At 40.2% G+C, this 15,828-nt stretch overlaps 1 protein-coding gene across 1 annotated transcript in view; it reads right to left on the bottom strand.

Annotated features, from left to right (window-relative positions):
- Positions 1–11,293: 11,293 nt before the first annotated feature.
- The window catches only part of GTF2E1 (general transcription factor IIE subunit 1), a 122,003-nt gene continuing 117,468 nt past the window's right edge, over positions 11,294–15,828 (bottom strand). The window contains exon 4 of the mRNA XM_053705802.1: positions 11,294–12,824. Within this exon, the coding sequence (XP_053561777.1) occupies positions 12,397–12,824 (428 nt within the window). The 3' untranslated portion in view covers positions 11,294–12,396. The remainder of the gene's footprint in view (positions 12,825–15,828) is intronic.

Here is a 15,828-nt window from a genome sequence, read left to right as displayed (position 1 = left end):
GCTAGTTTGAAGGTCCAAGGTGCTACTAGTGCATCTACTAGAGTCGCCTTGGGATCCCTGGATCTGGACCCGTAGCAAGGAACCTTGAAGTTCTGACGAGAGGCCATCAGATCCATGTCTGGAATGCCCCACAGTTGAGTAATGTGGGCAAAGATTTCCGGATGGAGTTCCCACTCCCCCGGATGTAATGTCTGACGACTCAGAAAATCCGCTTCCCAATTTTCCACTCCTGGGATGTGGATTGCAGACAAGTGGCAGGAGTGAGTCTCCGCCCATTGAATGATTTTGGTCACTTCTTCCATCGCCAGGGAACTCCTTGTTCCCCCCTGATGGTTGATGTACGCAACAGTCGTCATGTTGTCTGATTGAAACCGTATGAACTTGGCCTTTGCTAGCTGAGGCCAAGCCTTGAGAGCATTGAGTATCGCTCTCAGTTCCAGAATATTTATCGGTAGAAGAGATTCTTCCCGAGACCAAAGACCCTGAGCTTTCAGGGGTCCCCAGACCGCGCCCCAGCCCATCAGACTGGCGTCGGTCGTGACAATGACCCACTCTGGTCTGCAGAAGCTCATCCCCTGTGACAGGTTGTCCAGGGACAGCCACCAACGGAGTGAATCTCTGGTCCTCTGATTTACTTGTATCGTCGGAGACAAGTCTGTATAGTCCCCATTCCACTGACTGAGCATGCACAGTTGTAATGGTCTTAGATGAATGCGCGCAAAAGGAACTATGTCCATTGCAGCTACCATCAAACCTATTACTTCCATGCACTGCGCTATGGAAGGAAGAGGAACGGAATGAAGTATTTGACAAGAGTTTAGAAGTTTTGTTTTTCTGGCCTCTGTCAGAAAAATCCTCATTTCTAAGGAGTCTATTATTGTTCCCAAGAAGGGAACCCTCGTTGACGGAGATAGAGAACTCTTTTCTACGTTCACTTTCCATCCGTGAGATCTGAGAAAGGCCAGGACAATGTCCGTGTGAGCCTTTGCTAGAGGAAGGGACGATGCTTGAATCAGAATGTCGTCCAAGTAAGGTACTACTGCAATGCCCCTTGGTCTTAGCACCGCTAGAAGGGACCCTAGTACCTTTGTGAAAATCCTTGGAGCAGTGGCTAATCCGAACGGAAGTGCCACGAACTGGTAATGCTTGTCCAGGAATGCGAACCTTAGGAACCGATGATGTTCCTTGTGGATAGGAATATGTAGATACGCATCCTTTAAATCCACCGTGGTCATGAATTGACCTTCCTGGATGGAAGGAAGAATTGTTCGAATGGTTTCCATTTTGAACGATGGAACCTTGAGAAACTTGTTTAGGATCTTGAGATCTAAGATTGGTCTGAACGTTCCCTCTTTTTTGGGAACTACGAACAGATTGGAGTAGAACCCCATCCCTTGTTCTCCTAATGGAACAGGATGAATCACTCCCATTTTTAACAGGTCTTCTACACAATGTAAGAATGCCTGTTTTTTTATGTGGTCTGAAGACAATTGAGACCTGTGGAACCTCCCCCTTGGGGGAAGCCCTTTGAATTCCAGAAGATAACCTTGGGAGACTATTTCTAGCGCCCAAGGATCCAGAACATCTCTTGCCCAAGCCTGAGCGAAGAGAGAGAGTCTGCCCCCCACCAGATCCGGTCCCGGATCGGGGGCCAACATCTCATGCTGTCTTGGTAGCAGTGGCAGGTTTCTTGGCCTGCTTTCCCTTGTTCCAGCCTTGCATTGGTCTCCAGGCTGGCTTGGCTTGAGAAGTATTACCCTCTTGCTTAGAGGACGTAGCACTTGGGGCTGGTCCGTTTCTACGAAAGGGACGAAAATTAGGTTTATTTTTGGCCTTGAAAGACCTATCCTGAGGAAGGGCGTGGCCCTTGCCCCCAGTGATATCAGAGATAATCTCTTTCAAGTCAGGGCCAAACAGCGTTTTCCCCTTGAAAGGAATGTTAAGCAATTTGTTCTTGGAAGACGCATCCGCTGACCAAGATTTTAACCAAAGCGCTCTGCGCGCCACAATAGCAAACCCAGAATTTTTCGCCGCTAACCTAGCCAATTGCAAAGTGGCGTCTAGGGTGAAAGAATTAGCCAATTTAAGAGCACGGATTCTGTCCATAATCTCCTCATAAGAAGGAGAATTACTAGTGATCGCCTTTTCTAGCTCATCGAACCAGAAACACGCGGCTGTAGTGACAGGGACAATGCATGAAATTGGTTGTAGAAGGTAACCTTGCTGAACAAACATCTTTTTAAGCAAACCTTCTAATTTTTTATCCATAGGATCTTTGAAAGCACAACTATCTTCTATGGGTATAGTGGTGCGTTTGTTTAGAGTAGAAACCGCCCCCCTCGACCTTGGGAACTGTCTGCCATAAGTCCTTTCTGGGGTCGACCATAGGAAACAATTTTTTAAATATGGGGGGAGGGACGAAAGGTATACCGGGCCTTTCCCATTCTTTATTTACAATGTCCGCCACCCGCTTGGGTATAGGAAAAGCTTCGGGGGGCCCCGGGACCTCTAGGAACTTGTCCATTTTACATAGTTTCTCTGGGATGACCAAATTCTCACAATCATCCAGAGTGGATAACACCTCCTTAAGCAGAGCGCGGAGATGTTCCAACTTAAATTTAAATGTAATCACATCAGGTTCAGCTTGTTGAGAAATTTTCCCTGAATCTGAAATTTCTCCCTCAGACAAAACCTCCCTGGCCCCCTCAGACTGGTGTAGGGGCCCTTCAGAAACAATATCATCAGCGTCCTCATGCTCTTCAGTATTTTCTAAAACAGAGCAGTCGCGCTTTCGCTGATAAGTGGGCATTTTGGCTAAAATGTTTTTGATAGCATTATCCATTACAGCCGTTAATTGTTGCATAGTAAGGAGTATTGGCGCGCTAGATGTACTAGGGGCCTCTTGTGTGGGCAAGACTGGTGTAGACGAAGGAGGGGATGATGCAGTACCATGCTTACTCCCCTCACTTGAGGAATCATCTTGGGCATCATTTTCTCTAAATTTTGTGTCACATAAATCACATCTATTTAAATGAGAAGGGACCTTGGCTTCCCCACATTCAGAACACAGTCTATCTGGCAGTTCAGACATGTTAAACAGGCATAAACTTGATAACAAAGTACAAAAAACGTTTTAAAATAAAACCGTTACTGTCACTTTAAATTTTAAACTGAACACACTTTATTACTGCAATTGCGAAAAAGTATGAAGGAATTGTTCAAAATTCACCAACATTTCACCACAGTGTCTTAAAGCCTTAAAAGTATTGCACACCAAATTTGGAAGCTTTAACCCTTAAAATAACGGAACCGGAGCCGTTTTTATATTTAACCCCTTTACAGTCCCTGATATCTGCTTTGCTGAGACCCAACCAAGCCCAAAGGGGAATACGATACCAAATGACGCCTTCAGAAAGTCTTTTCTATGTATCAGAGCTCCTCACACATGCATCTGCATGTCATGCTTCTCAAAAACAAGTGCGCAATACAGGCGCGAAAATGAGACTCTGCCTATGATTAGGGAAAGCCCCTAGAGAATAAGGTGTCCAATACAGTGCCTGCCGGTTATTTTACAAAATTCCCAAGATTAAAATAATTCCTCAAGGCTATGGAGTATAAAATATGTTTATATATAAATCGATTTAGCCCAGAAAATGTCTACAGTCTTAAAAAGCCCTTGTGAAGCCCTTATTTACTGTCTGTAATAAAATGGCTTACCGGATCCCATAGGGAAAATGACAGCTTCCAGCATTACATCGTCTTGTTAGAAATGTGTCATACCTCAAGCAGCAAAAGTCTGCTCACTGTTCCCCCAACTGAAGTTAATTCCTCTCAACAGTCCTGTGTGGAACAGCCATCGATTTTAGTAACGGTTGCTAAAATCATTTTCCTCTTACAAACAGAAATCTTCATCTCTTTTCTGTTTCAGAGTAAATAGTACATACCAGCACTATTTTAAAATAACAAACTCTTGATTGAATAATAAAAACTACAGTTAAACACTAAAAAACTCTAAGCCATCTCCGTGGAGATGTTGCCTGTACAACGGCAAAGAGAATGACTGGGGAAGGCGGAGCCTAGGAGGGATCATGTGACCAGCTTTGCTGGGCTCTTTGCCATTTCCTGTTGGGGAAGAGAATATCCCACAAGTAAGGATGACGCCGTGGACCGGACACACCTATGTTGGAGAAAGCAAATTTAGTTTATTATTTACTGGATAAGCTGCAGTTTTATTTCAAGCATAATACTTCTATACACACTGCATGTTATGTCTCTAATGTAACAAAAAACCTTCCATTTGTAAGAGTAGACTGCTCTACAATTTGTTTCTTACATTTTTCTGAAAATTTTATTTTTTTGCCTGAATTTTTTTTTTCTTCTTTTCATGGCTTCAAAATTCCCAGAAACGTTACATATCTAGTCTTGAAGATCAGCTATGTTTCTAGTAAATCTCTGCTAAATGTACTGCTTTAGCTAATGTGAGGACCTTCATTTTGATAAATGTGGGCCTATGGCTCACAACCCGGTAGGGAGCTCCTCTAGGTAACAGCCGTTCTGTGTTACATACGGAAGGTGACCTTGAAACCGTACGTATTTTATTATTGAACTGTAACTCAAGAACAAGATGCTGCTCAGAACTAATATTTGTAGTGCTACGGTCTCTAATGTAAACACGGAGCTGAAATGATTTATTGACAAACGGAGGCCGTGTTTGCCTACAGATGCATAGGGCATTCACTGACACTTGCTGGGTAACACCAGCAAATTTCACAAATGAAAGCAAAATGTGTGGAGATAGATTTACACATCGCAGTGACAACATAAACCAATAATGCACAGTCTATTTTTTTTATGTCAATAAAAACAACACTTTCCGTATAAAACTTTATTTAAGGGAAATACATTTGAATTATAAAACAAACAAAATAACAACCAACTTATGTACAAAGGACACAAAGAAAAGCAAAGGAACAGTCTCTGATGGATAAAAACAAAGGTGACGGATACAGGTCATAGCAAGGTACTGCGGATAACAAAACTCTGCCTGGGGCTAAGACTTCAATACAATGTATCATTAAATCAGAAAGATAAATTAACCAACCATTTCACTACTTATCTGTTAAAGGGAAAGTCTACTTAATATTTGTATTGTTAAAAAGATAGACAACGCCTTTACTGCCCATTCGCCAGTTTTGCACAACCAACACTGTTATATTAATATACTTTATAACCTCAAAATGCCTGTTTCTAAGCCCCTACAGGCCGCACCTTATCTCAGTGCTTATTTTATTAAAGCTTTCTACAATCTTGCACTACAACCAGACAGTGCTAGTTTGTGTGTGCCATATAGAAAACATTGTGCTCACTGCTGTGGAGAATGATAATGGGTTCACAAGAACCAGCACTAATTGGCTAAAATGCAAGATTGAAAAAAGCTATAAAAAAGAGATAAGGGGGCAGTCTGCAGGGGCTTAGATACAAGGTAATCACAGAGGTAATAAGTGTTGGTAATACAACACTGGGGAATGGGTAATAAAGGGATTATTCTGTCTTTTTAAACAATCATTTTCAAGTAGACTGTCCTGTAAAAGGGATCATCTAGTCAAAATTAAACCTTCATGATTCAGATAGAGCAGCAATTTTAAGCAACTTTTTATTTTACTCCTATTATCAAATTGTCTTTGTTCTCTTGGTATCTTTATTTGAAAAAGCAAGAATGTAATCTTAGTAGCCCGTCCACTTTTAGATCAGCACCTGGGTAGCGCTTGCTGATTGGTGTCTAACTGTAGCCAACAATCAGCAAGCACTAACCAGTTGCTGAACCAAAAATGGGCTGGCCCCTATGTTTACATTCTTGCCTTTTCAAATAAAGATACCAAGAGAACAACTAAAAAACATAATTTATGTAAGAACTTACCTGATAAATTCATTTCTTTCATATTAACAAGAGTCCATGAGCTAGTGACGTATGGGATATACATTCCTACCAGGAGGGGCAAAGTTTCCCAAACCTTAAAATGCCTATAAATACACCCCTCACCACACCCACAAATCAGTTTAACGAATAGCCAAGAAGTGGGGTGATAAGAAAAAAAGTGCGAAGCATATAAAATAAGGAATTGGAATAATTGTGCTTTATACAAAAAAATCATAACCACCACAAAAAAAGGGTGGGCCTCATGGACTCTTGTTAATATGAAAGAAATGAATTTATCAGGTAAGTTCTTACATAAATTATGTTTTCTTTCATGTAATTAACAAGAGTCCATGAGCTAGTGACGTATGGGATAATGACTACCCAAGATGTGGATCTTTCCACACAAGAGTCACTAGAGAGGGAGGGATAAAATAAAGACAGCCAATTCCTGCTGAAAATAATCCACACCCAAAATAAAGTTTAACAAAAAACATAAGCAGAAGATTCAAACTGAAACCGCTGCCTGAAGAACTTTTCTACCAAAAACTGCTTCAGAAGAAGAAAATACATCAAAATGGTAGAATTTAGTAAAAGTATGCAAAGAGGACCAAGTTGCTGCTTTGCAGATCTGGTCAACCGAAGCTTCATTCCTAAACGCCCAGGAAGTAGATACTGACCTAGTAGAATGAGCTGTAATTCTCTGAGGCGGAATTTTACCCGACTCAACATAGGCAAGATGAATTAAAGATTTCAACCAAGATGCCAAAGAAATGGCAGAAGCTTTCTGGCCTTTCCTAGAACCGGAAAAGATAACAAATAGACTAGAAGTCTTACAGAAAGATTTCGTAGCTTCAACATAATATTTCAAAGCTCTAACAACATCCAAAGAATGCAACAATTTCTCCTTAGAATTCTTAGGATTAGGACATAATGAAGGAACCACAATTTCTCTACTAATGTTGTTGGAATTCACAACTTTAGGTAAAATTCAAAAGAAGTTCGCAACACCGCCTTATCCTGATGAAGAATCAGAAAAGGAGACTCACAAGAAAGAGCAGATAATTCAGAAACTCTTCTGGTAGAAGAGATGGCCAAAAGGAACAAAACTTTCCAAGAAAGTAATTTAATATCCAATGAATGCATAGGTTCAAATGGAGGAGCTTGAAGAGCCCCCAGAACCAAATTCAAACTCCAGGAGGAGAAATTGACTTAATGACAGGCTTTATACGAACCAAAGCTTGTACAAAACAATGAATATCAGGAAGAATAGCAATCTTTCTGTGAAAAAGAACAGAAAGAGCAGAGATTTGACCTTTCAAGGAACTTGCGGACAAACCCTTATCTAAACCATCCTGAAGAAATTGTAATATTCTCGGTATTCTAAAAGAATGCCAAGAAAAATGATGAGAAAGACACCAAGAAATATAAGTCTTCCAGACTCTATAATATATCTCTCTGGATACAGATTTACGAGCCTGTAACATAGTATTAATCACAGAGTCAGAGAAACCTCTTTGACCAAGAATCAAGCGTTCAATCTCCATACCTTTAAATTTAAGGATTTCAGATCCTGATGGAAAAAAGGACCTTGAGACAAAAGGTCTGGTCTTAACGGAAGAGTCCACGGTTGGCAAGAGGCCACCCGGACAAGATCCGCATACCAAAACCTGTGAGGCCATGCCGGAGCTACCAGCAGAACAAACGAGCATTCCTTCAGAATCTTGGAGATTACTCTTGGAAGAAGAACTAGAGGCAGAAAGATATAGGCAGGATGATACTTCCAAGGAAGTGAAAATGCATCCACTGCCTCCGCCTGAAGATCCCGGGATCTGGACAGATACCTGGGAAGTTTCTTGTTTAGATGAGAAGCCATCAGATCTATTTCTGGAAGTTCCCACATTTGAACAATCTGAAGAAATACCTCTGGGTGAAGAGACCATTCGCCCGGATGCAACGTTTGGCGACTGAGATAATCCGCTTTCCAATTGTCCATACCTGGGATATAAACCGCAGAGATTAGACAGGAGCTGGATTCCGCCCAAACCAAAATTCAAGATACTTCTTTCATAGCCAGAGGACTGTGAGTCCCTCCTTGATGATTGATGTATGCCACAGTTGTGACATTGTCTTATCTGAAAACAATGAACAACTCTCTCTTCAGAAGAGGCCAAGACTGAAGAGCTCTGAAAATTGCACGGAGTTCCAAAATATTGATCGGAAATCTCACCTCCTGAGATTCCCAAACCCCTTGTGCCGTCAGAGACCCCCACACAGCTCCCCAACCTGTAAGACTTGAATCTGTTGAGATTATAGTCCAGGTCGGAAGAACAAAGAAGCCCCCTGAACTAAACGATGGTGATCTGTCCACCATGTCAGAGAGTGTCGTAAAATTGGTTTAAAGATATTAATTGAGATATCTTTGAGTAATCCCTGCACCATTGGTTCAGCATACAGAGCTGAAGAGGTCGCATGTGAAAACGAGCAAAGGAGATCGCATTTGATGCGGCAGTCCTAAGACCCAACATTTCCATGCATAAGGCTACCAAAGGGAATGATTGTGACTGAAGGTTTTGACAAGCTGATATCAATGTTAAACTTCTCTTGTCTGACAAGAACAGAGTCATAGACACTGAATTTATCTAGAAACCTAAAAAGGTTACCCTTGTCTGAGGAATCAATGAACTGAATGGTAAATTGATCCTCCAACCATGAACTTGAAGAAACAACACAAGTCGATTCGTATGAGATTCTTCGAAAATGAGAAGACTGAGCAAGTACCAAGATATCGTCCAAATAAGGAAATACCAAAACCCTATTCTCTGATTACAGAAGAAGGGCACCGAGAACCTTTGAAAAAAATTCTTGGAACTGAGGCTAGACCAAACAGTAGAGCCACAAAACTGGTAATGCTTGTCTAAAAAGAGAATCTCAGACACTAAAAGTGATCTGGATGAATCGGAATATGCAGATACACATCCTGTAAATCTATTGTAGACATATAATGCCCTTGCTAAACAAAAGGCAGGATAGTCCTACAGTAACCATCTTGAATGTTGGTATCCTAACATAACGATTCAATAATGATAGATCCAGAACTGGTCTGAAGGAATTGACCTTCTTTGGTACAATGAAGAGATAAAATAAAACCCCAGCCCCTGTTCCAGAACTGGAACTGGCATAAATACTCCAGCCAACTCTAGATCTGAAACACATTTCAGAAATGCTGAGCCTTGCTGTGTCAACTGGGACACGGGAAAGAAAAGAATCTCTTAGCAGGAGGCCTTAACTTGAAGCCAATTCTGTACCTTTCTGAAACAATGTTTCTGAAACCAGAGATTAAGAACGGAATCGATCCAAATTTCTTTGAAGAAAACGTAATCTGCCCCATACCAGCTGAGCTGGAATAAGGGCCGCACCTTCATAGGTACTTAGGAGCTGACTATAGGTTTCTATAAGGCTTGGATATATTCCAAACTGGAAATAGTTTCCAAACTGATACCGCTCCTGAGGATGAAGGATCAGGCTTTTGTTCCTTGTTGTGAGGAAAGGAACGAAATGATTATTTACCCTGGAAAGAAAGGGAAAGCAAAGTTGACTTAGAAGACATGTCAGCATTCCAAGTTTAATCCATAAAGCTTTTCTAGCTAAAATAGCTAGAGACATATACCAGACATCAACTCTAATGATATCAAAAGATGGTATCACCAATAAAATAATTAGCATGTTATAGAATAATAATAATGCTATAAAATTATGATCTGTTACCTGTTGCGCTAAAGCTTCTAACCAAAAAGTTGAAGCTGCAGCAACATCCGCTAAAAATATAGCAGGTCTAAGAAGATTACCTGAACATAAGTAAGCTTTTCTTAGAAAAGATTCAATTTTCCTATCTAAAGGATCCTTAAATGAAGTACTATCTGCCATAGGAATAGTAGTACATTAGCAGGAGTAGAGACAGCCCCATAACCTTAGGGATTTTTGTCCCAAAAAAACTCTAATCTGTCAGATGGCACAGGATATAATTTGCTTAAACGTCTAGAAGGAGTAAATAAATTACCCAAATTATTCCATTCCCTGGAAATTACTTCAGAAATAGCATCAGGGAGATAAAACACTTCTGGAATAACTACAGGAGATTTAAAAACCTTATTTAAACGTTTACATTTAGTATCAAGAGGACCAGAATCCTCTATTTCTAATGCAAATAACACTTCTTTAAGTAAAGAACGAATAAATTCCATCTTGAACAAATACAAAGATTTATCAGCATCAACCTCTGAGACAGAAACCTCTGAACCAGAAGAACCATTATCAGTATCAGAATGATGATGTTCATTTAAAAATTCATCTGAAAAAAAGAGAAGTTTTAAAAGACTTTTATGTATACTAGAAGGAGAAATAACAGACATAGCCTTCTTAATGGATTTAAAAAATAAAATCTCTTATGTTATCAGGAACACTCTGAAAATTAGATGTTGACGGACAGCAACAGGTAATGTAATAGTACTAAAGGAAATTTTATCTGCATTAATAAGTTTGACATGACATGCAATACAAATAACAGCTGGAGAAACAGATACCAAAAGTTTATAGCAGACTTAGCTTGGTAGCTCCAGCACTGTGCAGTGATTTTCCTGTAGTATCTTCTGACTCAGTTGCAACGTGGAACATCTTGCAATATGTAAAAGAAAAAAACAACATATAAAGCAAAATTGATCAAATTCCTTAAATGACAGTTTCAGGAATGGGAAAAAAATGCCAGTGAACAAGCTTCTAGCAACCAGAAGCAATAAATAATGAGACTTAAATAATGTGGAGCCAAAAATGACGCCCATATTTTTTAGCGCCAAAAAAGAAGCCCACATTATTTGGCGCCTAAAATGTTTTTGGCGCCAAAAATGACGCCACATCCGGAACGCCGACATCTTTGACGCAAAATAACGTCAAAAAATGACGCAACTTCCGGCGACACGTATGACGCCGGAAACGGAAAAGAATTTTTGCGCCAAAAAAGTCCGCGCCAAGAATGACGCAATAAAATGAAGCATTTTCAGCCCCCGCGAGCCTAACAGCCCACAGGGAAAAAAGTCAAATTTTTGAGGTAAGAAAAAATATGATAATTCAATGCATAATCCCAAATATGAAACTGACTGTCTGGAAATAAGGAAAGTTGAACATTCTGAGTCAAGGCAAATAAATGTTTGAATACATATATTTAGAACTTTATAAATAAAGTGCCCAACCATAGCTTAGAGTGTCACAGAAAATAAGACTTACTTACCCCAGGACACTCATCTACATGTTTGTAGAAAGCCAAACCAGTACTGAAACGAGAATCAGTAGAGGAAATGGTAAATATAAGAGTATATCGTCGATCTGAAAAGGGAGGTAAGAGATGAATCTCTACGACCGATAACAGAGAACCTTATGAAATAGACCCCGTAGAAGGAGATCACTGCATTCAATAGGCAATACTCTCTTCACATCCCTCTGACATTCACTGCACGCTGAGAGGAAACTTGCTGCGGAGCGCATATCAACGTAGAATCTAGCACAAACTTACTTCACCACCTCCCTTGGAGGCAAAGTTTAAAAAACTGATTTGTGGGTGTGGTGAGGGGTGTATTTATAGGCATTTTAAGGTTTGGGAAACTTTGCCCCTCCTGGTAGGAATGTATATCCCATACGTCACTAGCTCATGGACTCTTGTTAATTACATGAAAGAAATGTATACTAGGAGTAAATTAGAAAGTTGCTTAAAATTGCTGCTTTGTCTGAATCATAAGAGTTTAACTTTGACTAAACTATTCCTTTAAGTAACACAAATCCCAGTGCCTTTAATGGCCCCATTCATTGGTCTTCTAAGCACGTTAGCGTCTGTGACTGGAATGGGAAGAGAGAAAGTGACCTCTAGACATGGACAAAAACAAGGAAGAACTCATCAAGGTCACAAAACTGGGTTTCTCTTGACATTCATGGAACAAATATTTTTGGCAGGAAACCTTTGGCAGAATGTGAGATAGAACCTGTTCCGTAACACTGTGGTCAGCTTAATATTAATTGTCCTCCACAACCTGAACACACTGTGGGTCATAGTTACAAACGATATCACTTATTACGGTAGAGCTGTGTCGTTCAGGACTGCAGGTGTGAAGACGCTTGTTGGCTAAATTCATTGGGATCTAAAATAACTATTAAGAAATACTCTAAAATAGAAAATGTGTATCAAAAAGCTAAACATTCAGTTTAAAATCAGATTAAAAGGGACTTTTTATGAAAAAATAAAAATAAAACTAGACTGGGCAGGAACCAGTTATAGCTTCATTTCACCAAGACTGCACAGCCCTCTGGTAGTGCCTATAGGATGAATGGAGACAAGATCTTCTGGCAGGTACTTTAGTAAAGTAAGGAGAGCTTACAGCTTAGCAGGCATCATAATGTTCTGTCTTTCTATGCTAGACTCCAGACCTAGTGAAGACTCATTCATAAAAATCTTCAAACATCTTCTGCCCCATTGCTATATATGCTTCTTTCTCCTGAGGAGTCATCTGGGCCACAAGCTCCGGACGCTGGCTTACATCACTGTAAAGGTACGGCCGGCCTCCCACAGTGACCATTAGATCTTCAGCTACCTCCTCAAATTCATCATCATCTTCATCCTCCACCTTGTAGAGACGGGAAGTGCTTTCCACAGGCTGACGGGGAGCAGGGCTGTCCTGGTCTGACTCGCTGGTATCACTGTCTGAATCACTGCCTGCACCAGTGTTGGACGCAGGAGTGGGAGAAGATTTAACTACGCTTGCCGCACTCTTCTTCTCGTGGATCAGTAGGGCTTGCATGACCTCTTCATTCTCATCCAATGTCCGATTTTCTTCATGTTCTTGGAAGGAATCTGCATCCAACGTACCTGGAAACAGAAGGGAAAACAATTAATAGACAATGGCTATAATCTCCTTATTGAGATGTTTCCAGAGCTCAACTCATTTTGTTAGTAAAAAATATCCACATTATGATGTTTTATCTATAGAATATGCGCACCCTGCCCAAAGAAATTTCAGATTAACCCTTGAGAGATCCTCTTAAATTTAACCTTTAGCTGCCAAAACAAACTATATCATCCCTTATCTAAAATATATTCAATTATATTCCCCTTCTACAGTAGCCCTGCCTTGGTCTTACATTTACTGGCATCATATTCCTATTCTACAGTAGCCCTGCCTTCTCTTACATTTACTGGCTCATATTCCTCTTCTACAGTAGCCCTGCCTTGTCTGACATTTACTGGCTCATATTCCTCTTCTACAGTAGCCCTGCCTTGTCTCACATTTACCGGCTCATATTCCTCTTCTACAGTAGCTCTGCTTTGTCTCACATTTACTGGCTCATATTCCTCTTCTACAGTAGCCCTGCCTTCTCTTACATTTACTGGCATCATATTCCTCTTCTACAGTAGCCCTGCCTTGTCTCACATTTACTGACTCATATTCCTCTTCTACAGTAGCCCTGCCTTGTCTCACATTTACTGACTCATATTCCTCTTCTACAGTAGCCCTGCCTTGTCTCATATTTACTGGCATCATATTCCTCTTCTACAGTAGCCCTGCCTTGTCTCACATTTACTGACTCATATTCCCCTTCTACAGTAGCCCTGCCTTGTCTCACATTTACTGACTCATATTCCTCTTCTACAGTAGCCCTGCCTTGTCTCACATTTACTGACTCATATTCCTCTTCTACAGTAGCCCAGCCTTGTCTCATATTTACTGGCATCATATTCCTCTTCTACAGTAGCCCTGCCTTGTCTCACATTTACTGACTCATATTCCTCTTCTACAGTAGCCCAGCCTTCTCTTACATTTACTGGCTCATATTCCTCTTAGACACAGAAGTTGTTCCAGCTGGTGCTACAAAAGACTTTATTGTGCAAACAGGGATAAAAAGCGACGTTTCAGGCCCACACTTGGCCTTTTCTCAAGCTTAACCAAACATTAGTGAACAAACATTTAAATAGCCCTAATGGCGCCAAACATTGTGATTAGGAAGTGATAAAATGTTGCCCTCTAGTGGAGAACCATCGTACAATATACAAATATACAAATATATATCAAAGTGCTTATTGATGGCCCAAATTCTGCCACCTAGTGAAACAGCATCATATTATTAAACAATTATATCTCTCATATCATATGTGTAAAAATCTTAATAAGCTAAACAACATATCAAAATTACATGTTATTAAAAAAATGATAAAAATGCATTGAGAATTTCATTGATGTTTTAATAATCACAATATTAAATTAAGAATTATGTATATATATTAAGTGTACCCAACATGGATCAATCATATTTGATATAGTTTTTTAACGATTAACTTCATCTTTATTTAGATTTTAAATCCATAGTTATATGTATACACTCATATAGTTGGTCATTATTGGCTATTCAACATAGCATATCTATTTAATTTATAGAGACATTAAATCTCATATTAATATCGTATTATATTAGAATGCACATTCATTTATATAGTATAATACAGTCCTATGTTTAACCCATTCAATCAACTTAATTATATTTCACAAAAATGAATTTTTAAATGAATTTTTAAATGAATGAATTTAATTTAATGTAGTCACCAAAAGGCAGTCCAATTACATTCTCTATTTAGACCTCTTGGCCATAAGGTGCCCAATTCATTGATCCAAAATGTTTCTCTCCTAGTTAGTATATTCTCCTTATCACCCCCTCTTCTAGGTGTACTAACCCTTTCAATGATTTGAAAGCGCAATTGACTTATTCTATGGCCAGCCTTTATAAAGTGTCCAGCTACTGCTTTGTCTCACATTTACTGGCTCATATTCCTCTTCTACAGTAGCCCTGCCTTCTCTTACATTTACTGGCATCATATTCCTCTTCTACAGTAGCCCTGCCTTGTCTCACATTTACTGACTCATATTCCTCTTCTACAGTAGCCCTGCCTTGTCTCACATTTACTGACATCATATTCCCCTTCTACAGTAGCCCTGCCTTGTCTCACATTTACTGACATCATATTCCCCTTCTACAGTAGCCCTGCCTTGTCTCACATTTACTGACATCATATTCCTCTTCTACAGTAGCCCTGCCTTGTCTCACATTTACTGACTCATATTCCTCTTCTACAGTAGCCCTGCCTTGTCTCACATTTACTGGCTCATATTCCTCTTCTACAGTAGCCCTGCCTTGTCTCACATTTACTGACATCATATTCCTCTTCTACAGTAGCCCTGCCTTGTCTCACATTTACTGACATCATATTCCCTCTTCTACAGTAGCCCTGCCTTGTCTCACATTTACTGACTCATATTCCTCTTCTACAGTAGCCCTGCCTTGTCTCACATTTACTGACTCATATTCCTCTTCTACAGTAGCCCTGCCTTGTCTCACATTTACTGACTCATATTCCTCTTCTACAGTAGCCCTGCCTTGTCTCACATTTACTGACTCATATTCCTCTTCTACAGTAGCCCTGCCTTGTCTCACATTTACTGACTCATATTCCTCTTCTACAGTAGCCCTGCCTTGTCTCACATTTACTGACTCATATTCCTCTTCTACAGTAGCCCTGCCTTGTCTCACATTTACTGGCATCATATTCCTCTTCTACAGTAGCCCTGCCTTGTCTCACATTTACTGGCATCATATTCCTCTTCTACAGTAGCCCTGCCTTGTCTCACATTTACTGACTCATATTCCTCTTCTACAGTAGCCCTGCCTTGTCTCACATTTACTGACATCATATTCCTCTTCTACAGTAGCCCTGCCTTGTCTCACATTTACTGACTCATATTCCTCTTCTACAGTAGCCCTGCCTTGTCTCACATTTACTGACTCATATTCCTCTTCTACAGTAGCCCTGCCTTGTCTCACTA

This window comes from Bombina bombina, chromosome 3, assembly GCF_027579735.1.
Source record: "Bombina bombina isolate aBomBom1 chromosome 3, aBomBom1.pri, whole genome shotgun sequence".
NCBI classification, from domain to species: domain Eukaryota; kingdom Metazoa; phylum Chordata; class Amphibia; order Anura; family Bombinatoridae; genus Bombina; species Bombina bombina.
Note: the sequence above shows the minus strand (reverse complement) of the source record. Positions and strands in the feature narration are given on the sequence as shown.